We start from the raw sequence: 24,503 nt of genomic DNA on the forward strand, positions 1-24,503 counted from the left end.
TTTTTCCCCCACAAAGTATCAGCTTTTGGCCCATATTCTACAGTTCTTGCATTTTTCTCTAATAGCTATCCTCCTCTTCCTGTTTCACGAAGCCAGGGCAACTAACTACTTAAATCTTCCATATTCAGTAATGGGTTCAAACTGGGGAGGGAGCTGTCATTCCTATTCATCCTGTTTTGTGGGCTGGTCCAGCACACCTTCCAACTTCAGACTACCTGTGAAAGGAATAGGTATGAATCTGTGTTCCCTAAGTGTGAACATTTTCAGCTATTCCAGAACATCCCCATCTTGCATTGATCTAGCAGTGGCAATAGGGTAGGTCTGTGGGCAGGATTCTGAAGTAGAGGAATCATCCAGCCAGAGGAGATGCCGCATCTCATCCTTTCAAGCACCCTTAATCCAAGTAATTCTCTTGTTCCCATAATTACCTCTTACACTTTGGGGAATAGAAATGCTGGTTCGATTGACTCTCAGAAGGCCTTAGGTGGTGTGTAGGGTCTTGTCAAATTTTTTGATTGGATAAATTCTCTTTAGAATGTAGAGTATTAATGTTTCTTGAGCTTAAGGCTCTGATTATTAAAACAAAAAGAAGTTAAGGACAGCTTGGAACAAACTGTGGACCAATATTTTTTGAAGTACCTTTGTGATAAAGAATTTAAAATTGAATAAGGCTATATAATATAATAATATAAATGAATTGTTAGGTATATAATCTATATTGTACTTAAGAAAATCATACATCTCAGGTTCACAGAAAAACAGGGGCCGAGGAATTGCTTAGTGAGTAGAGTTTCAGTTCTGCAAGATCAAAAAGTTCTGGAGGTCCATTGCATAATGTGAATATACTTAACACTACTGAATTATACATTTGTAAGTGGTTATGATGATTAAAAAAAAGAAAATAAGACATCTGATATCAAGCTGACATGGAGAATTTATTTTGTAGAAAAGCAACATCTAGAGAACACCACAGAGAGGTCTGGTATGTCTAAAGTACTACCTATAAAAATGACAATTGTTCTTAATGACAACACTGAAGCCCTGAAAGATACCAATGTACACTCTGAATCCAAGTAGTCAAACTATACTCAATCTGGTTTTATTGTCTATATATTTCAAAGTTCTAATATGCTGACATTTGATACCAGGTAACTAGAACATCCAATCACACAGCTTGGGGAGATACATACTTGGTGCTATCCAAGTTTTCTGGCAATACATAAACTTACTTATCTGGTGTACCTCCACACAAATATCTTAAATTCCAATTGCTTGTTTCAGTGATATATTGCTTGAATTTGTTACATGTATTAGACTTATCTATTATACAAAGTAAATTAGTAAAAAGTGCTCACTCTCACTGTGATATTATGGGAAAAATACTCTGACAAAAATGTTTATGTATGAACTCTATACTACTATTGCCTTTTTAATTTAAATCTAAATTTTCCCTACTTTATAACCAGTTTTATGGTTTCTTTGGTAAGAAATCTATACCTTCTTAATTCTTACCGAATCTTTTCTTTTTCTCCTTATTTCTTCATGTAAATTCAGTACAAGCTTTATTGGTATCTTAGGCTTCATGTATACTTTTATTTCTATAATGCCAGCAATTCTTCAGAGGCCTAAAATCCACCAGGGAATTACTGTATTAAATTACTTCTAGAAAAAGCACTAAAGACATTTTTCCTGAAATACACAGAATATGTCATGTCAAATCTCTTATTTAGACAATAAACTGGTAAAATTGATAAACTGCACATAGAGCTTACATTCCCAATATAAAATAACTTAAATCTTAAAAAGTACCTTTATGTTACCACCATAACTGACCCTGTAAGCATAACAAATGATGATATTCAATACAAAAATCACAGAATCAACTAACCTTAAATGCTGCTTATCACCACACACAGTCACCTCCCTATGACCTATTCAAACTATAGACAGCAATTTTTTTAAGCTACTCTAGCATTTATACCCTAATTAGAAATTTATACGAAACACAATTTTATGTTCAAATATAGAAATAAGCAACATAATTCCAAAACCCAAAAGTATCCCAGCATTCTGTAAAAAGAAATATCCCCACCGGCTACATCCATGGTCACTAGCATCATTGTGCAGCATCTCAGGTACCTTAAGAAAAAAAAAAAAGCCATCTTTTAAGTTTTCAGAGCCACGTATTAGTTTTTAGAAGAATTTGCAGGACAGTATGTTAGCTTAATATGTAGCTGCATATACTGAGTCAATCCCTTAAAACATGACCACATACATACTGACTCTAGTTAACAATATTACACAGCATTTCCTAGCAATTTAATTGACAATGATTATTCATGGTCTGCTCAGCAAGTCAAAATATATTGGTCCAGTTTGCTCCACTGTAAAACGGAGACTATACTCATTACCCTGTGTCAGTTACTGCCTGTATCTGAACTGAATGTTAACAGGTGGCTTACCTGAAGTTCAGAGATATGGAAAACTTACACTATATAAAGTAAAATTTTAGCTATAAGATTGGCTGGGATTATTATGTGGACTTTGATGACAAAAAGATGTGACTCCTTTGTCCACTAATAAGGAACTTCTGAGTATTCTAAAGTACATACAGAATTCCAACAATATGTGTTAGGTTCCTGACAATCTTTCATAATTCAGTGCCTGATTACTGAGATTCAACTCTCAAAAAGATCCATCAGAAGAGGACAGTTATTTCTGTGTGTCCTGCTACTCCTTAGGCAGGACAAAGATGTGCTTGTCATTAACAATCCAAAAAGATAAACTCTTGAGGACTCCCTGTATTATATACACTACCTTACTGAGTGTAGAATATCTTCTCATCACTACTGCATTTAATCTAAAGACTTCTTTAAAATGAGGTTTCACTAAACATTTTCTCTATTTCATTGTTAGTCAATACTATAATTTGACTTCTTAAAAACTTACCATATCAACCAGAGCAACATACATGAATAAGCCAGCAGTAAGTGCAAATATCCACATAGAAACATTTTCAGCATAATGACCAATGAAAATTCCTGTTGCCATTCCAAGATATGCCAGCATGGCTGACAGGGCATTATAAAGAACAGCCTGCTTAACAGTCATGCCAGCCTTTAGTAAAACAGCAAAGTCACCTTTATCAGAAAACAAAAGAGAGGAAAAAATAACTGAAAAATCATTTTTGACACATACCCAAGAGACTTCCCATATTTAAGAAATTCTCTAACTTTTTTGAGAAAAAAAATCAAAATTAAGAATTACCCAGGGCTAAAAGTCTTAATCAGTGTAAATCACCCTAACAGCTCTCTACACTATTTTTTGGGTAAATTTTACAGATAAGAATTTTTTATCCATAGTCTTTCTTAAGGCTTCCACTTCTGTCAATGAATGATAAATAGCATGAACCTACTACTGTGCTCTTGCTTTGTCTTCAAGGAGTTCATTGGCCACAAAGAGGAGGATGGAGAACACACATGAAATGATCAGCATGATAAAGGGAATATATAATTAAGAGGAGTCTAATCCTCCAGTTACAAAAGAAGAAAAATAAGTTAAGATGGGAATAGTTAAGGGAAGCTTTATGGAGCATGATGGTCTAGAACATTTAACATAAATCACATGTTGAAGATTATAGGCACTGAGCGGGCAGATGGGAAGCCCTTTAAATGGCAGAACACATGCCAATGAACCAAAGTGGGAAAGTGCCACAGGTGTGTGCAAATATGTATCTTTAGAAGAAAAACACGGCATGGACTGGGACTCAGAGCTACTCTGGGAAGGTTTTAAGTCTTGGTGACAGAGAAAAAAATATTCAAATCACAATTCATCAACCTCCCGTTTCTTCAGCTCCAATGAGATTCTCTCGACAACTTCTGTTAATGGAAGATGACTCCTTTGATTCCTGTGGCCTTATTCATATTATGTGTATGAAGACAATGATCACTGATGTCACCAGTATGCTGACATAAGAAGATATTTGGAGGGGAAGAGGACAAGAGAAGGGGCTCATGTACCTCTCTGGCAACCCCACACAGGCAGTTGCATCATCATACACATAGGGTCAGAACTCTGGCTGGAAACAAACTTGTGCTTGGTAAGAAAGGAGAGTTACCTAGGTTAGCAGACTTATAAAAGGCATAAAAGTTATGAGGAAGCTTATTGGAGTTATTAGCAAAAGCAAATGACACTAAGACACTTCACACACCTGGAAAACATCATTTATACCATTTATATGATTTTCTTACCTAACTCATGAGGCAACTCATGACAAAACACAGCAACAGAAGTACTTAAACCACTTGATAAACCTTCAGTAAAAGCAGCACCTGTGTAAAAATCAATCAGAAAAAGTTTGGCTACATTATTTTGTGGGTGTGTTTTAAAAAATCTTACCAGCATATAAAATAAGGTAAAAGAAATAAACTATATTCTGGTTGTGAATAAATAGAACTTTCCAAATTGCACTCTGTATCTTCCTTATAAGTAATCTTATATTTCCTTCAATTAGATTTAAATTTTCCAAAGGAGCACAAGCAGGTATGATTAAGGGAAAATTCTACTATGCCTTAGAGTGATTAAGATGACCTTGTATAAACCTAAGGTGTAATTGCTACCACATGAACATATATTTAAAAATATGAAATAAATTTATTTAAAAGGTTTAGAAAAAAACATAAATATGTTTCACTGGCTCAGAGGAATTCATTATGTAATTAGACTTGTTTACATTCATTTTTTCATTGTCTCATAAAGAGACTCTAAGACAAATAGCTCTCCCCCTTTTATTAAACAACTGATCACCTATAAACAATGATAGAACATTTGTACATCCTCCTTTGTTGTTATGTTGCACACAGAAGAGACGAGGAAGAGCACTCTAGGCTCCCACAGAGCTAAGGCCTGGGCTCATCTCAGCTGGGATACAAACCAGCACTGCCTCCTTGGGCAAGTGGTTCACCTTGCCAGGACTTAGTTGCTTAATTTCTAATCATTTCCATGGTTCCTTCTAGCATTGAGTCACAAAAATTTTAAGTATTCTAGTATCTCCTAATTGTGGTATAACAATTTAATAGCAAAATAGTAATTCTTCTTTGGATAGAGATTGGTAACTGAACTTACCAGATAAACATTCCTTTAGCAAAAAAGAAAAGGTGGTGTAAATGATTCTTTTACTATATACTGCAGAAAAGGGAACTCAAAAATGTATAGGGCAAAACCCCCACACATGCTCCATACACTTAGAGACTGATCTTCAGACCTTGTAAATTAAAAAAACTTTTGATTGTTACAATTTAGGTAATGGCTAGCCACAGTTTCTATTACTTCATCTTACCTAACCTAACATTTACTGACTACTTCATTGTCAAAGTAGCCAAAGATGAAATATTTTCACAATCTTAAAAGTTAAGAGCCTTATCAAAATCACCCTATTTTAGCTAAAATTGGGGGCTGATGTGACATTTTCAGAGTTAGCCACAAGGGGAAATATGTAGATGTATACCGATTGCTAGGCCATCACTGAAATTGTGCAGACCGTCACCCATTATCACCATCCAGGCCAAAGTGGCAATGCCAGCATCTTTCAGCTCCTCCCGAGAGTAGCGCTGACTATGACTGTGGGGGTGGTGGTTTTGGTGGTGGTGATGATGGAGGATATGATGGTAGTCATGGTGGTGGTGAATGAGATCATCCGACTGGCCAAGTGTATCATGGAAATGTGAGTGGCATTTATTCTTGCACCCTCTGGGTACATATTCATTATAGACTTCCTGTGGATGAGCATGAGCTATCATGACCTCTTCTTCTTCCAAGACTGCTGGCTGTTGTGAATCAAAGTGGGAGGGCTCTTGTGAGTCCGCTCGTAAATAGCCTTCAGGTCCTAGGTATAAACATAAAGGACATTGGGACAAAGTCAAAAGGCTTTGTTAATGTGCTTGGACACATTTCAAACATTCCCACTGACAGTTAAAGTCAAAAAAGGTCTTAAGTCATGGCAAATGTCTCACATAAACCTGCAGAACTAAACATTACAGTAGTGATGAAAAACATCAATAGGTTTTAATGAATTTTATAACTTAAATGATCTTACATATTAAGAATGGATTTTAAACACTAATCTTCAATAATTACCTCCTAGATACTCCCTTAATTTCTTCTGCCCCCCACTACAGTTTTAAAGATGAATTTTTTCTTGGTTATAAAAGCACATATTTTTGGACAAATACTGAAAATTGGAAATAAAAACATGCATAATCCTGTTGTCTGACTTCCTCTTTTTTGAAGGAAAAATTCAAGGAAAAACAAAAGAATCTTAAATACCATCATCATCACGAGGAACCATTTATTATCTACTTGTACAAAGAAAATTTCAACCATAAGGCTTTGTTTTTCCTTTATCCTGTACACTGGTTATCACTTTTCTTGGGGGCATTCCTGACACTATGGTCCAATTCTAGAGCAGCTATACCCTCTTACATTTGTGTATTTCACTGCAGTCCATTACAAAGGTTGGAGAGAGAAAAGATACAAGAGCAAGAGCATTTTGCTTGCTCTTTAGAGAAAGCATGTTGGAAAACAAAGGGTGGACAGGAAACCTTACTAATAGGCAGCAGCAAAAAATTTTTCTCCCTCCTCAGTCAGCAGCTACGTACTGAGCACCCTGCCTGGCACCAGTGACGGAATAGAGTAGGACCAAGTCTCTCCCTTCAAGAGATTTATATTCTTGTGGGAAAGCAGGCACATCAAGGAAACACATGTATAAATGAGGTAATTTAAGGTACTGCAAAGCATGGGAAGAACACAGAAAAGGGTAAGAGGAAGGAGAGTGACCAGAAGAACTTTGTATTTGGGTGATCAGGGAAGGCCTCTGAGGAGGAAATACCTGAGTTGAGACCCAAATGATAGGAGGCAGAATTAATGTGAAGGTCGGAGAAGAGACTTCTGAAAAGGAACAGTGAATGCAAGGCTCTGAGACAAACCTGGTGTGTTCACAGGATGAAAAGATGAGTGAGGCTAGACACAGTGAGCAATGGGGGAGACTGGAGAGCAGGGTAGGACTCTGAAGGTCATGGTGAGAAGTTTGGTTTAAAATTTTAATCTTAACTGAATCTGTCCAACAAGAAATGCTGAACTAACAGTCAACTTACTGGAAAATTAGTAACCCTACAGTGAAGAAACATGGTAGAAACAACCTCAGCCAAGTGATCAAAATTAACATCACCAGTATGTGACAAAGAGCATCATGTCAGGTATGCACCGTCACTGAAAAGGATACTATACCACTTTGTGGTATACTTGCCACAACTGATTAATTTATGATTATACTAATCATTAAAAAAATTAGACAAATCCAAAATAAGGGGCACAACATTTAATCCTGGACTGTACTCTGGACTACTTTTTTCTGTTAAGACAGTTGGAAAAATGTTAATAAGGTCTACAGACTAGATAATTGTATCAAATCAGCATTACCTTCCTCACTTTGATAACTGAACTGTGGTTATGTAAGAGACTGTCCTTTTCCTTAGGAAACAAAAAATGTAGTATTTAGAGGTAAAGAAACAATATGTCAGAAACTTAATCTCAAACAGTTTAGGAAAAAATGTGTGTGTATGGGTACACAGAGAGAATGATAAAAATAAGTAAAATAACAAGAAGCAAGAAAGGGATATAAGAATTCTTTGTATTGCTGTTGAAACTTTTCTATAAGTCTGAATTTACCTCAATACAAACAATTAAAGAAAAAACACAAATACACATAAAAACTCACTGGCAATTAAAAAGTATGAGATGCTTAAAAAAAAAAGGACACGTGGTCCGATCTCTTCCAGATAGTTCGAACTGCCTGCAAATCATGAGATTTGTAAGACCAGACAGTGCAAACCCTCCAGCCCTCAGATTCATAAGGACTTACGATCATCAGTATCTACTTTCTCCTCATTTGATGTAAGCTGAGATTCATACTTGGACAATTGCTTCTTAATATCCACATCATCATCACTTTCTGTTTTTTTCTGATTCTAAAATATCAAGGGAAAACAATGCTTTAAAATGATTTATGTGTATAGCTTTAAATAAACAGTTAAACAAAAGACAGTTAAACTAAAGATACAGAAAAAGACAACAGAGTAACCGACGTCTTTGGAATGAAAGCCCATCCAAGGGCAGGGCTTACTTTACTTGCATAGCATCTAGTAGTGTGTCTCAGGTGTAGTAATTGTTAGAAAGGTGAAGAATCAATTCCTTGGTAATATGAAATGTAGAAAAATCACATCCACCTTTCTGAAATGTCCCATGGGTCATCTATTCTAAGTGTGGTCTTACATAAGCAGCACAGCATCCCCTGCCAGCTTGTTAGAAATGACTAATGTCAGGCCACACCTCAAAACAAATGAATCAGAATGGGGATTTTAACTAGACCCCAGGTGATTCATACACACATTAAGATTGAGCTGTGCCTCAGGTTATCTATTTCAAACCAACCAGAGGCATTTTCTTCAGGAATGATCTGCTAACCCAATTGCTTGGTTTTCTCCATCCCCCTTTTGGACACTGAAACCCAAACTTACCATGCTTTTTATAACCTAAAACTATGACACTAATATGAATTTGTTACTGCAACTAAAATACTTTTCCTATAATAGAACACCATTAGGGATTCTCAAGATGGCGGCATGAGTAGGGCGGCAGAAATCTTCCCCCAAAACCATATATATTTTGAAAATACAGCAAATACAATTATTCCTAAAAGAGTGACCAGAAGAGACAGTACACCAGCCAGGTTACATCTACATCTGCTAGAGCGCAACATCTCACAAAAAGGGTAAGATACAAAGCTGTGACCCGGTGGGACCCAAGCACTCCCCCAACCCCAGCTCACTGGAGGGAGGAAAGGAATCAGAGTTGGGAGGGAGTGGAAGCAGAGGACTGATAAATAATCAGCCCTAGTAATCTGCACCAGGAGGAGAGATACACATTGCATGGTATACTGGATATTAGAGGAATGGAAAAAGCAAAATCTGGGAGTAAGATTGCGAACAGGTTCCCACAGCCAGCTGCCCAGGGACAAAAGAAGAGCGGGCATGTTAAAAGTATTAAAGGGACAAGGGTTTAACAGGTGGACAAAATCATCCTGGCACACTCATCCCAGCAGGATGGGAACTTTAAGGAACTTCAGGCGCCCTAACCCCCTCAGTGGTAATGCAGCACCAAAGCCCCTCATGGTGACAAGGAGCCTGCTGTACATTACCCTCCACCAGCACTGCAAGCGAATGGGCTGACTTGCCATTGATGTGGAGCAACCAGGGAGCAGCCCCACCCACAGCAACCACACAGAGGCTTCTCCAAGCATGGCTAACCTGGCCAAACCCAGAGGCTGCCCCCTGCCCATAGTCGACTGACACAGACAGCGGAGACTGGCACAGACTCCGGAAGGCACAAAGGGGCTTTATTTTTGCAGCAAACACGCACTGCTCACCTGTAACTCCCGCCAGTGCCCAAGGCCATCCCGAGGGCCACCCCACCGAAGGCAGCGCAGGGGATTAACCCAGAGGCTGCCCCCTGCACCTGCCTGACCAGCACAGGGAGAGGAAATAGGTGTGGAGTCTGTGAAGCACATAGGAGCTTTGTTCTCACGGTGAACACGTGCTGAATGCCTGTAACCACTGCTACTACCCAAGACAATACCGAGTGTTGCCCTGTCCACGGCAGCTTAGGGGATTAACCCGGAGGCTGCCCCCTACACCCGGTTGACTGGCACATGCAGAGGAAACTGGTGTGGAGTCTGGGAAACACGTAGGGGTTCTGTTCTTGCGGCGAACATGTACTGCACACCTGCAACCAACGCCAGTGCCCTAGGTCATCTTGAGGACCACCCAGCCCATGGCAGATCAGGGGATCAAACCAGAGGTTGTTCCCTGTGTGCGGTTGCCTGGCACAGGCAGCAGATACCGGCGTGGAGTCCCGAAAGCATGAAGGGGCACTGTTCTCACAGGAGAACACACGCCGCTTGCCTGCAACCCCCACAAGAGCCCTAGGCCATCCCGAGGGCTGCCCCACCCATGGCAGCTCAGGGAATTAACCCAGAGACTGCTCCCTGTGTGCGGTTAACTGGCACAGGCAGTGGAGATGGGCAGGGCAATCAGCAAGCAGGAAGGGATTTTGTTCTACCAGCTAACACATGCACCACTCACAGGCGATCACTGCCATTGCCATGAAAAGGCAGAAGAATCTTATTCAGTCCAAATCCCTCGAACACCAGAGAGAGGGCCTGGTGAGACCAAAATCACCAATCTTCCTGAAAAAAATTCAAAATAAAAGTCATAAGAATGCTGATGGAGCTAGAGAGAAATATGCAAGAGCTAAGGGATGAATTCTGGAGGGAGATAACAGAAATGAAACAAACAATGGAAAGATTTTAGAGCAGACTGGATGAGGTGCAAGAGGCTGTTAATGGAATAGAAATGAGAGAACAGGAATACAGCAAAGCTGAGGCACAGAGAGATAAAAGGATCTCTAGGAAAGAAAGAATATTAAGAGAACTGTGTGACCAATCCAAAGTGAATAATATTCACATTATAGGGTACCAGAAGAAGAGAGAGAAAAAGGGATAGAAAGTGTTTTTCAAGAAATAATTGCTGAAAACTTCCCCAAGCTGGGGAAGGGAATAGTCTCTCACACCATGGAAGTCCACAGATCTCCCAACACAGGGATCCAAGGAGGACAACACCAACATATATAATAAGAAAATGGCAAAGATCAAAGAAAAGGACAGAGTATTAAAACCTGCCAGAGACAGAAAAAAGATCACTGACAAAGGAAAACCCATTAGGGTATCATCAGACTTCTCAGCAGAAACCTTACAGGCCAGAAGAGAATGGCATAATATATTCAATGCAATGAAACAGAAGGGCCTCGAACCAAGAATACCGTATCCAGCAAGATTATCATTTAAATTTGAAGGGCAGATTAAACAATTCTCAGATAAGAAAAAGTTGAGGGAATTTACCTCCCACAAACCAACTCTACAGTGTATTTTAAAGGAACTGCTCTAGATCAAAGTGCTCCTAAGGCTAAATAAACATCACCAGAGAAAATAAAATCACAGTAAAGAAAGTAGATCAACCAAATACTGACTAAATGCAAAATAAAATCAGCTATCCACAAAATTGGTCAAGGGAAACACAAAAGAGTACAGAATAAAACACCCAACATATAAAGAGTGGAGGAGGAAGAAAAAGAAGGGAGAGAAATAAAGCCTCATCAGACTGTGTTTAGAATAGCGTAGTGAGTTAAAGTTAGACGGTCAGAAAGTCAAGAAGCTACCCTTGAACCTTTGGTAACCACGAATCCAAAGCCTGTAATGGCAATAAGTACATATCTGTCGATAATCACCCTAAATGTAAATGGACTGAATGCAACAATCAAAAGACACAGAGTAACAGAAAGGACAAAAAAGCAAGACCCATCTATACGCTGTCTACAAGAGACTCACCTCAAACCCAAAGACATACACAGACTAAAAGTGAAGGGATGGAAAAGATATTTCATGCAAACCATAGGGAGAAAAAAGCAGGTGTTGCAGTACTTGTATCAGACAAAATAGACTTTAAAATACAGAAAGTAACAAGAGATAAAGAAGGACATTACATAATGATAAAGGAGTCTGTCCAACAGGAGGATATAACCATTATAAATATCTATGCACCCAACACAGGAACACAGAAATATGTAAAACAAATACTAACAGAATTAAAGGAGGAAACAGAATGCAATGCATTCATTTTAGGAGACGTGAACACACCACTGACTCCAAAGGACAGATCAACCATACAGAAAATAAGTAAGAACACAGAGGCACTGAACAACACACTGGAACAGATGGACCTAACAAACAACTACAGAACACTCCATCCAAAAGCAGCAGGATAAACATAGAACATTTTCCAGAATAGACCACATACTAGGCCACAAAAAGAGCCTCAGTAAATTCAAAAAGACTGAAATCCTACCAAACAACTTCTCAGATCACAAAGGTATAAAACTAGAAATAAATTGTACAACAAAAACAAAAAGGCCACCAAATACATAGAGGCTTAACAACATAGTCCTAAATAATCAATGGACCAATGACCAAATTAAAACAGAGATCAAGCAATATATGGAGACAAATTAAAACAACAGCACAACGCCCCAACTTCTGTGGGATGCAGTGAAGGCAGTTCTAAGAGGAAAGCATACAGCAATCCAGGCCTATTTAAAGAAGGAAGAACAATCCCAAATGAATAGTCTGAAGTCACAATTATTGAAATTGGAAAAAGAAGAACAAATGAGGCCCAAAATCAGCAGAAAGAGGGACATAATAAAGATCAGAGAAAAAATAAATACAATTGAGAAGAATAAAACAATAGGAAAAAAAAATCAATGAAACCAAGAGCTGGTTCTTTAAGAAAATAAACAAAATAGATAACCCACTAGCCAGACTTATTAAGAAAAAAGGAGAATCTACCCATATAAACAGAATTAGAAATGAGAAAAGAAAAATCACGATGGACAGCACAGAAACAAAAAGAATTATTAGAGAATACTATGAAAATCTATGTGCTAACATACTGGATAACCTAGAAGAAACGGACAACTTCCTAGAAAAATATAACCTCGCAAGACTGACCAAGGAAGAAACAGAAAATCTAAACAGACCAATTACCAGCAACAAAATTGAATCAGTAATCAAAAAACTACCCAAGAATAAAATCCCTGGACCAGATAGATTCACCACAGAATTTTTTTTAAATTTTATTTTGGTATCATTTATCTACAATTACATGAAGGACATTATGTTCACTAGGCTCCCCCCCTCACCAAGTCCCCCCCACATACCCGTTCACAGTCACTGTCCATCAACATAGTAAGATGCTGTAAAATCACTACTTGTCTTCTCTGTGTTGCACAGCCCTCCCCATGCCCCCCCCCCACTATACATGTTAATTGTAATGCCCCCTTTCTTTTTTCCCGCCTTTATCCCTCCCTTCCCACACGTCCTTCCCAGTCCCTTTCCCTTTGGTAACTGTTAGTCCATTCTTGGGTTCTGTGATTCTGCTGCTGTTTTGTTCCTCCAGTTTTCTTTTGTTCTTATACTCCACATATGAGTGAAATCATTTGGTACTTGTCTTTCTCCGCCTGGCTTATTTCACTGAGGATAATACCCTCTAGCTCCATCCATGTTGTTGCAAATGGCAGGATCTGATTTTTTCTTATAGCTGGGTAATATTCCATTGTGTATATGACCACATCTTCTTTATCCATTCATCTACTGATGGACATTTAGGTTGCTTCCTTATCTTGGCTATTGTAAATAGTGGCGATAAACATAGGAGTGCATATGTCTTTTTCAAACTGGAGTGCTGCATTCTTAGGGTAAATTCCTAGAAGTGGAATTCCTGGGTCAAATGGTATTTCTATTTTGAGCATTTTGAGGAACCTCCATACTGCTTTCCACAATAGTTGAACTAATTTACATTCCCACCAGCAGTGTAGGAGGGCTCCCCTTTCTCCACAACCTCGCCAACATTTGTTGTTGTTTGTCTTTTGGATGGTAGCCATCCTTACTTCACCACGGAATTTTATCAGACATTTAGAGAAGACATAATACCCATTCTCCTTAAAGTTTTCCAAAAAATAAAAGAGGAGGGAATACTTCCAAACTCATTCTATAAGCCAGCATCACGATAATACAAAAACCAGGCAGAGACACCACAAAAAAAGAAAATTACAGGTCAATATCCCTGGTGAACATAGGTGGAAAAATACTCAAGAAAATATCAGCAAACCGAATTCAATAATACATCAAGAGGATCATACATCATGATCAAGTGGGATTCATCCCAGGGATGCAAGGATGGTAAAACATTACAAAATCTATCAACATCATCTGCCACATCAACAAAAAGAAGGACAAAAACCACATGATCATCTCCATAGATGCTGAAAAAGCATTTGACAAAATTCAACATCCATTCACAATAAAAACTTTCAACAAAAATGGGTATAGAGGGCAAGTACCTCAACATAATACAGGCCATAAAAGACAAACCCACAGCCAACATCATACTTAACAATGAGAAGCTGAAAGCTTTTCCTTTAAGATTGGGAACAAGACAAGGATGCCCACTCTCCCACTTTTATTCAACATAGCTCTGGAGGTCATAGCCAAGGCAATCAGACAACACAAAGAAATAAAAGGCATCCAGACTGGTAAAGAAGTCAAACTGTCACTATTTGCAGATGACATGATAGTGTATATAACAAAACCTAAAGAATCCACTCCAAAAACTACTAGAATATCTGAATTCAGCAAAGTTCCAGGATACAAAATTAATACACAGAAATCTGCTGCAATCCTATACACTAACGAACTAGCAGAAAGAGAAATCAGAAAACAATTCCATTCACGATTACATCAAAAAGAATAAAATACATAGGAATAAACCTAACCAATGAAGTGAAAGACCTATACCCTGAAAACTACAAGATACTCTTAAGAGAAATTAAAAAGGACACTAATAAATGGAAATTCATCCCATGCGCTTGTGTAGGAAGAATTAATACTGTCAAAATGGCCATCCTGCCTAAAGCAATCTACAGATTCAATGCAATCCCTATCAAAATACCGTCAGCATTCTTCAATGAACTGGAACAAATAGTTCTAAAATTCATATGGAACCACAAAAGACCCCAAACAGCCAAAGTAATCCTGAGAAGGAAGAATAAAGCAGGAGGGATCTCACTTCCCAACTTTAAGCTTTACTACAAAGCCACAGTAATCAAGACAATTTGGTACTGGCACAAGAACAGATCCATAGACCAGAGGAACAGAATAGAGAGTCCACATATTAACCAAAGAATGTATGGTCAATTAATATACGATAAAGGAGCCATGGACATACAATGGGGAAATGACAGCCTCTTCAACAGCTGGTGCTGGCAAAACTGGACAGATACATGTAAGACAATGAAACTGGATTATTGTCTAACCTCATACACAAAAGTAAACTCAAAATGGATCAAAGACATGAATGTAAGTCACGAAACCATAAAGCTCTTAGAAAAATACAAAAAACATAGGCAAAAATCTCTTGGACATAAACATGAGCAACCTCTTCATGAACATATCTTCCCAGGCAAGGGAAACAAAAGCAAAAATGAACAAGTGGGACTAAATCGAACAAAAAAGCTTCTGTACAGCAAAGGACACCATCAGTAGAGCAAAAAGGCATCCTACAGTATGGGAGAATATTTTCATAAGTGACATATCTGATAAGGGTTTGACATTCAAAACATATAAAGAGCTCACAAACCTTAACAAACAAAAAGCAAATAATCCAATTAAAAAGTGGGCAGAGGATCTCAACAAACACTTCTCCAAAGGAGAAATTCAAATGGTCAACAGGCACATGAAAAGATGCTCCACATCGCTAATCATCAGGGGAATGCAAATTAAAAAAACAATGAGATATCACCTTACACCAGTTAGGATGGCCAAAATCCAAAAGACAAACAACAAAAAATGTTGATGAGGATGTGGAGAAAGGGGTACCCTCCTACACTGCTGGTGGGAATATAAATTAGTTCAACCATTGTGGAAAGCAGTAAGGAGGTTCCTCAAAATGCTCAAAATAGAAATACCATTTGACCCAGGAATTCCACTCCTAGGAATTTACCCTAAGAATGCAGTATGGATGTTCCTCAAAGAACTAAAAATAGAAATACCATTCAAACTAATACGAATTTACCCTAAGAATGCAGCAGCCCAGTTTGAAAAAGACATATGCATCCCTATGTTTATTGCAGCACTATTCACAATAGCCAAGAAATGGAAGCAACCTAATTGTCCATTAGTAGATGAATGGATAAAGAAGATGTGGTACATATACACAATGGAATATTATTCAGCCATAAGAAGAAAACAAATCCTACCATTTGCAACAACATGGATGGAGCTAGAGGGTATTATGCTCACTGAAATAAACTAAGCAGAGAAATACAAGAATCAAATGATTTCACTCATCTGTGGAGTATAAGAACAAAGAAAAAACTGAAGGAGCAAAACAGCAGCATACTCACAGAACCCAAGAATGGACTAACAGTTACCAAAGGGAAAGGGACTGGGGAGGATGGGTGGGAAGGGTGGGATAAGGAGGAAAAAGGGGCATTACAATTAGCACACATTATGCAGGTGGGGGGGCACTGGCAAGGCAGTATAACAGAGAGAAGACAAGTAGTGATTCTATAGCATCTTACTATGCTGATGGACAGTGACTGTAATGGGGTATGTGGTGGGACTTGATAATGGGGTGAGTCTAGTAACCATAATGTTGCTCATGTAATTGTACATTAGTGATACCAAAATAAGACAAATAAAAAATAAAAAACCAAAAAAAACACCATTAACAAGCTTTCTCTTTTAAGTGAATCTCTATTAGTTAGCCTTGACTTTATTGCTAGGTTTTTAACCAGTATGCTTAAGATACTGTCCTTATCTCTGAGCCCAAGCATAAAGGTTTCTGTTTGAACAATGGTGCCTGTATATTATTAACTTATGTAGGAATATTCAAAATGATGAAAATTGTTACAGAAATATTAGATTTCTTATTTGCAGTACCTTTGAATGTGACAATTACCACCAAACTTGAGATTTCATTCTCACTCTAACAGCATATAAAATATCTGTATATTCTTAGGTTGTAAAAGTTTTTAATAGCAAGCACTTAGACAAATCTTTATACTTACACCTAGCATTGTGCCTTAAACAGAGAAAATACTTAAATATTTGTGAAAATAAATGAATTCAGGGTATTTCAAATGAGTTTAGTTGATGTTTTATTTCTTGTTGGGCAATGACTCTCTTTAGAAATTATAATTTAACCAATTCTTTCAGTCCATAAATATTAAAGACATATGTTTTCTAGGCTAAGTGCTGACAATACAACATAGAACAAGATACACATGGTCTCTTTTTTTACGGAGCTAATCGCCCATATGGAGGGAGGCTTTAGAGAGAGAATGATTATACAATTCTTTGACTGCAGTTTTTGATAGATTTTACAAAGGAAATCACAGAATGTTTTGAGAGTGTATAATGAAAAGAATTAACTAAATTCCAGGAGAGGCTTCTTTGAGAAAGTGATATTTATACCAAGACATAAAGATAAGCAGGAATTTGTTGGGGATAGGCAAGGTGAGGGTGGGGGTGTGTGTGGAGATATGGAAGTATTGCAGGTAGGGAGACAGGATGTGGGAGGGCCCTAAGTCAGCCCCTCCAGGGAACTGAAATTAATGCAAGGTGGTTGGGGCCTAATAGGTTAGATGGGAGGCTAGAGATGAGGCTGGGCAGTCAGAGGAGACCAGACAGAGCAAACCAAGTTAGAAGTTATACATCTTGTCCTAAAGCAATGAGAAAACACGAAAGGAAGGATTTCAAGTAGTGGTGTACAACCTCATCAGATTTTCTTTAAACAAATCACTCTTCCTGCTCTGCTCTGGACTCGGACAAGAAAACAACTAAATAATGTACACAGGCCAGGTAAGAAGTAACTATTATAACCCCGTGGAATATAAGTATGGCTTAGAATAGAAAGTTAGCAAGGAAGATGGAGAGAAATGTCATAGATGATTCTTACATTTCCAGTATGAACATAACCTTCACTGAGAGAAACTTTTTGAGTTTGAACTTATTATAAGTCTACCTGTATCAAATATGAAATACAACCTTAATTTGAATATAGAGACTTCAGATTGACATATACTGCAGATGACCTAAAACACCTAAACCCAGGGGTGTACGATGGATGTCTTAAGGAAAATTCTAAGTAAAATGCCCTGCTATGAAGCTGAAGAGCTTCCAACACTCAACATACAGTGAACATACAGTTTTTTCCTTTTGAGGGATCCAAATGAGATTAAAAACTATTAAATAAGTAACACCAAGACCTGGATGCCTTTAGCAAAAAATAAATTCCATATTTTCAAAAAGAAAGAGAACATACAATGTTTGCGAAACTCCTGTAGCAAGTCTGTCTAGAAATTATGCTTACTTGCCATTTAACACTTTTTATACACTCAACAAATATTTATAAATCATCTATTATGTGCCAGATACTATTCCAGGCATTGGAGATACAACAGTAAAAAAGAGGTCCTTAGCTTACATTCTAGTAGAAACTATTTTAGAACAGTGATTATGAAACTTTTTTTATAATCCAGTGATATATATGCACTATATACACAGTAATATTCATAATATACTATAATATAACTGCTGCATTTAAAAACATTGGTCATGACACAAGATTGATTTTATAACTCACTAATGAGTTGTAACCTAGAGTTTGAAAAACATAGTTCTGTGTTCAATAATAGAGAGCCTATATCTCAGAGTCCTATGTTAGGAGTGCCAGATTAAAGAGAAACTATCTTCAGGTAAAATTTGAAAATTGAAGTTAGAATGTTAAATAAATTCTGGTATCTGAACCATAAACACATTAAAACAAACAAACCTCAATGCTCCCTTCCCCCAAAAAACTAAAAAAAAGATTATTATTTTTTAAACATAAAATAATTCCACAATAAGTAGACTATCCTCAAAAATAGTCCAAGTGAAGCCACTGGGACAATAGGAACATGGAAGATGACTGCCTGGATTAAGAATGAATAAGCTATTCTTACTTCACTTCTTCCCTCTAAATTTAGGTTCAGTATAGAGATGGTTTAAAATTTGCAGCTTGAGATCTTAGTGAATTTAAAATCTGTATGGGCAAATAGTCACAGGATGGGGAAGGAGGCTACTCTCCTGTTCACAAATGCACTTATTTCCCACAATGAGCTCTATACTTCACAAGAATCAACTATGTTAGTTTTCAAACCTCTTCACGGCATTTATACTTGTTATGGCAATTGTACAATTTAATTACATATTACTCAGATTATGCAATGATGGTAAGAATACTTCTAGAAAAGTTGAGTGCTTTTGAAAGACTCAAAGGCAAGTGGCTTAAAAAAGAAAAAAAGAGGCTATGAAATTATGTAAGGCAGCCACTGCATAACATTTTTAAAGTTTCCAAAATCTAGATTCTATCCTCAAAATAGCTTTACAAGAGTAAATCTGCTCAACTTTGGAGAAATCAAAATTATAAAGGAAGCAGCCTGCCATTAGAAAACAATCAATCATACAGAAGTCCATCTCAAAGAAAATCTTGGTCAATGTCAAATGATCAGAGTAAGAGTATATGGATGATTTAAGTTAAATTAAAATGCTCAAGATGTGTACCTGTCATTTTTAAGAGTCCCCACCTGGACAGTCTTTTGACTGACTTGTCCAGTCACATCAGATAAGAAGAGGCAGAAAAGCACAGGCAACTCATGTGTTATTTTTACCAGAAATAAAGAGCCTACTGTTTGGCTTCACACTATTTTCGGGTGGCAATTTGCAAAGGGCAAGTCTGTGAAAGTCATATACTCTTTGAAATAAAACACAATATTCAGCTACTAGATGAATAATTTAAAGTTAATCACAACTACCAATAAATACTCACAGTGTATCCATGCTGCTGCTGCTGCTTTTTAAAATAAAAACCACTTCATTGAGGATTGACATATAAAAAGCTATATACATTTAATGTGTACAACTCAATGAGTCTGGGAATAAGCATAAAACCATGAAAATACTGTCACCATCAAGGCCATACTCATAATGCTTCTGATCTTCATGGCCCTACTTGTGTCCTGTTTGGTCATTTATATAGATGTCTATCTTTGCTATTATTACCCTCTCATGGATTTGAAAGGAATACTGAAAGTATAGAACTCCATGAATGCCTCTGGGAACAAGAAGTATCTCAAGGGTACTGAACCCCCTCTCAAATGAAGATTGCAGATCTTGAGATAGGCTCTGCTAACAGACTTATTAGAGTACTACTCTAAATAAATGTCTGATGCATAGTAGGTACTCAGTACTTTTTATTACCTTTTTCTTCTTATCTTTAAATTGCTTGATCAACGTGAGTACATGTTCAACAAGAAACATGAAATATAAGCCACCCAGAGCTGTCAGACCCTTCCATGTGGAATCAAAATAGGTACTTTCTTCTATGTTTTGAGATGACAGATGACTGAAAAGTGGCCCTCTCTTCATTTCCATTGCTGATTCTTCATGGCTGTGACTATGGTGGTGACTTGCATGAGACTAAAGGAAAAACAATATATATTTTATAAATTCATTAGTTTCACACGTTAAAAAAATTGGCTAAGATAATATCAAATTTGAAACCATTCAAAATTAGGCAATTAATGGGATTCTTCAGATCTGCAAGGAAATGTGGGACATTAAAAATAAAATGATCCATAGGCAGCTAGCTATCTAGAACTTAATGTACATAATGTACTAAGGCACTTTAATAGAGTGGATACACTTAGTGTAAAGACAGATATATTCCGCAGTGACTCCCATAATATATAAGTAATGGGTATTTTCAATGTTTGACAAATTACCATAGCCACAAGTAACAGGGAACTGCCAGATTTAACAGGCATATAGTCTACTGCTTATACTCCTGACTGAAAAGCCCATACCAGCATTAGTGTATGAAGAAAACCAAGAAGCCCAGTCTTTATAATGGGCCCTGGCAGGTACCTGAGATCCATATGCACTACCCCAGCAGTCTGTAGCTAAGTGTAGTAGGAGCTACTGCTACTGCATGTTAGGGAATCAAGTGTGGAGAACACCAACAGACATGAGATATGGGCGGGGTGGGGAGGGGGAGAGGCGGGGGCAGGCAGGTCAAGTCACAGGGTCCACTCCATACCGACAAGGCACTTAGTGTAACAGGTATTCCTGAACATCTGCTATCTGGTGGTCAGGGAGCTTAATAGCTTTTCACCACAAAATATTTCAGCACAATACCTTTTTACCACAGAATGGAACATGATGAGATATGCAGTATTCTAGGAAAGCAGTTTCTTTTTCCCACTTACCTGAAAACCACTAAGGAAAACAACAAAAAAGAGAGACTCAAATATTTTCTGCCTGAGTACCCATTCCGAATACGTAAATTTTCCCAAGACTGTTTAAAAATTTACTCATGTCACCAGTGTAAACTTTTAAATACACACATAAATTCAACTCTGAAGAAACTTAAGTTTCTTGGGCACCTAATGAGTCACATATTTTACTTCAGTAGCAACAGTAACATGTAAACAGATAATTCACATTGCTGCAGTTTGTCAAAGCAATAATATCTAAGCTGAATTCCTCTCCTTTTATTAACTGGGTTCCAAATTTTTAAAATTAGTCTGTATTTAGTAAATCCCCTTAAAGAGAAAAACAAAAAAATGAGCAGGTATTAAGAAGTAGCATAAAAATGGAACTTTGTTATCAAATATACTTTTAAATCAACTACTCTAAACCAAATTTATAACCTTTTATACAGATCAATACAAAGAATTCTAATACAAACCAAATGTGTGTGCGTGTGTGTATATATATATATATATACACACACGCACACACACTATATTGAATAATAAAACACACTAATAGGACAAATTACCATACTTACATGTGGAAGAAGGTGTAAAAAAGCATCACCACTCAATGTCCCAACAGCCAACGCCACAAGGAAACTTAGAAGAAATTTGAAAAACACCCGATTCATGAGAGGCACTAAGATAACACCCAGCAAAGACAGGAAACTGATGATGGAAATGGCTATAAAGCCACCAACCCACGCTGTCAAACAAAAACACAGCAATTGATAAACCTTAAAAGAGAGACTCTGGAGTAGCATGAAGCAATTTGTAAAAGTGAGTTGTATTCTTAAGCTACAGACATACAAAGTCAGAGGATTAAAACTATAGTAATTAAGCAATAACCAAGAAACCTGCTGTTGGCTCAAATGAATAACCTGACTGAACTCTCCAGGTAAAGAGCATAAGCCTAGTGGAAAATTCTTAAGATGGGGTGAAAGAATTTTCAGATGGGGAAAAGCATGGTTACCATTGATGAACTCTAGTTCACTTAAGAAATGCGGTTTCAAAGTGGTAAAGATACCTCAAGACAAATGCTGGGCATAGAAGCCACAGGGCATAAATATGCAAAGAAGTAAAAAGCTAACCTTTTCAAACAATAAGGCTTCTCTCTCACTTACCAACTTTACATTCCCCTGTATGGCCCCGGAAGATGACTGGTTAGCTAGAGACAGGTAAGATTCCTCAAGGGAGGAACAACCTAAGACAGGCAGTCGCAGGGGGGCCATCAGGTGAGAATTTGGGGATCAACAGAGGTGAGGCTTAGAACCTTACCCCTCCTGTTCTGAGAGAAATCTTCTGCATACGTGGATGTTTTATTGCCCTTGTCTAGCTTGGATTAACACATAGTTTACAGGCACACACCTGATCATCTACATTTGCTCTCTTACAACACTAAACTATGTTTTCTACCTTTATCTTGTATCTACCTACCACTTCAGCATTTTATTAAAAATAATAATAAAGAGAGAAATGGGGTATCCACATATAAATCAAGTATAAAAATCAAATGAGTATTCATATTTGAACTGTTTATAGTTCAGAATGCATGAGCAAAACCGAAAGTTTCTGTGATGACTGCCCTTGTACTGTTCACCATGTAACTTATTCACTATGTAAGAATTTGTTCTCCATGTAAGAACTTGTTTGTTATGCCTCAGAAGATTGGAGACTGATGAAAATTAGGCTTGGGGTGGATTAATGATTGTGCATTGAGCATTGACTCCCCTATACAGAATTTTATTGTTGTTAACAACCGTTTGATCAATAAATGAGAGATGCCCTCACAAAAACAAAAAACAAAAAACAAACAACAAACAAACAAAAAGTACAGTTCCAATTGTAAAATAAATAAGTAACCGGGATGTAATGTATAGCATAAGGAATATAGTCAAAATATTGTAACAAATTGGTATGGTGATAGCTGGTACCTAGAATTATCATGTATATAAATGTTGAATCACTGTGTTGTACACCTGAAACTAATGTAATACTGTGTGTCAACTACCCTTCAATAAAAAATAATTATCTACAAAAAAAAAAAAAAGAAATGCGGTTTTAGACTCTCATAACAGCTGCATCACAAAAAAAAGAAGAGAGATGAGTTTAAAAACATAAAGGAAAGAAGGAGAAAGAGAAGGAAACTGGGAATTCAATTAATTTCTTCAGTGATTAATCAATCAATAAATCAATAAATAATCAATAAAGTGATTATTTCTTTACTATAGTTTTTGAGCAACATAGATATAGCAGAGGTTATCCTAGTTTCATTTATTAACACTAACATACCAGAATTAGGCTCCTGAAGAGCAGAAATTAACTCTGACCTTCCTCACAGTGTGACAATATATAAAAAGTCCAAATTTCAGATGACTCTGACACCTCCTACAAGTGGAATGACCTCAGATAAGTTACAATCTAAATTTTATCTGTGGTTTTTTTTTTTTTTAAAGGTGAAGGCTAACCAGCCTGTTTTTTTTACATTCAAAGCAGAGAACAATTAAGAAGATATATCTGGAATTATGCTGAAAAATGAGTAGGTTAATGAAAATATAAGGAAAAGTACAGCAAAATGTATGTGTTGGAAATTTTTACATAAAAAAGGCAATTCTACCTATTTGTAAGGAATAGGTCTTTGGAGGGATCTCAGCTTTCTTTTCACTCGTTGTATGAATCAGACATGATCTAGCATCAATTTGACTTATTATGGCTGGGCAGAGGTAGTTGAACTCTGTTGCATTCAGCGGAATCTGGATGCCCATGCCGTGAGATGTAAGCAGCTTTGATGCATTCAAACACTGAAGGAAACAAAGCAGTGAAAATCATCAAAAGGCATTCCCATTAGACAATTCAAGAAAGTTATTTGATGACACAACAATCTTTCCATACTGAAGCTACTTATTTTTTTAAGTTAACGCAAATTAAAATCAAATTCTGTGTTGAGTACTGTGGAACTTGCCTCAAGCTATCCGGAGCTACTGTGTCACATGGTAGTATCCCACCTCTTTTGCCTAAGTATTCTTGGGAGTAGTTATATCACTAGCCACCTAGGGAGAAAGCTGAAATGAAATAAGCTGGAGGGTAAATGGACATTCACAAGCCTCTTAACTCACTGTATGGACCTATAAAGGAAATGAGTCATAATTCTGAGATGAGATTCAACAGAGAATGAGAAATATGTTGTTTTAGTGCTAACGCTACCCTGCCTGGCCTAAACAAGCCCAAGACACGTCACTTTACCAGTAATGACTGAAGTTGCAAACCTTAGCTCAGTTCTTCCTATATGCATGAAAAAATAATGCTCTATAATGAGATAATATTAAATTATGTAGATTACTCCTGTGGTGGGCAATGCTGGTTAATAAAACATACCTGCACTGGCAGGCAGTTGTTTCAACAATTTAATTAGATGACAAGCTTAG

At 37.3% G+C, this 24,503-nt stretch overlaps 1 protein-coding gene across 2 annotated transcripts in view; it reads right to left on the minus strand.

Moving 5' to 3' along the window:
* Positions 1 to 916: 916 nt before the first annotated feature.
* SLC39A6 (solute carrier family 39 member 6) overlaps positions 917 to 24,503 on the minus strand; it is a 120,990-nt gene continuing 97,403 nt past the window's right edge. For both annotated transcript variants that reach the window (XM_057504122.1, XM_036885065.2), the window contains exons 3-10: positions 23,696 to 23,879; positions 21,615 to 21,784; positions 20,024 to 20,242; positions 7,919 to 8,024; positions 5,507 to 5,884; positions 4,251 to 4,331; positions 2,950 to 3,140; positions 917 to 2,139 (exon numbers count right to left, since the gene is read on the minus strand). In XM_057504122.1, the coding sequence (XP_057360105.1) occupies positions 1,987 to 2,139; positions 2,950 to 3,140; positions 4,251 to 4,331; positions 5,507 to 5,884; positions 7,919 to 8,024; positions 20,024 to 20,242; positions 21,615 to 21,784; positions 23,696 to 23,879 (1,482 nt within the window). In that variant the 3' untranslated portion in view covers positions 917 to 1,986. The remainder of the gene's footprint in view (positions 2,140 to 2,949; positions 3,141 to 4,250; positions 4,332 to 5,506; positions 5,885 to 7,918; positions 8,025 to 20,023; positions 20,243 to 21,614; positions 21,785 to 23,695; positions 23,880 to 24,503) is intronic.

This window comes from Manis pentadactyla, chromosome 6 (genome assembly GCF_030020395.1).
Source record: "Manis pentadactyla isolate mManPen7 chromosome 6, mManPen7.hap1, whole genome shotgun sequence".
NCBI classification, from domain to species: domain Eukaryota; kingdom Metazoa; phylum Chordata; class Mammalia; order Pholidota; family Manidae; genus Manis; species Manis pentadactyla.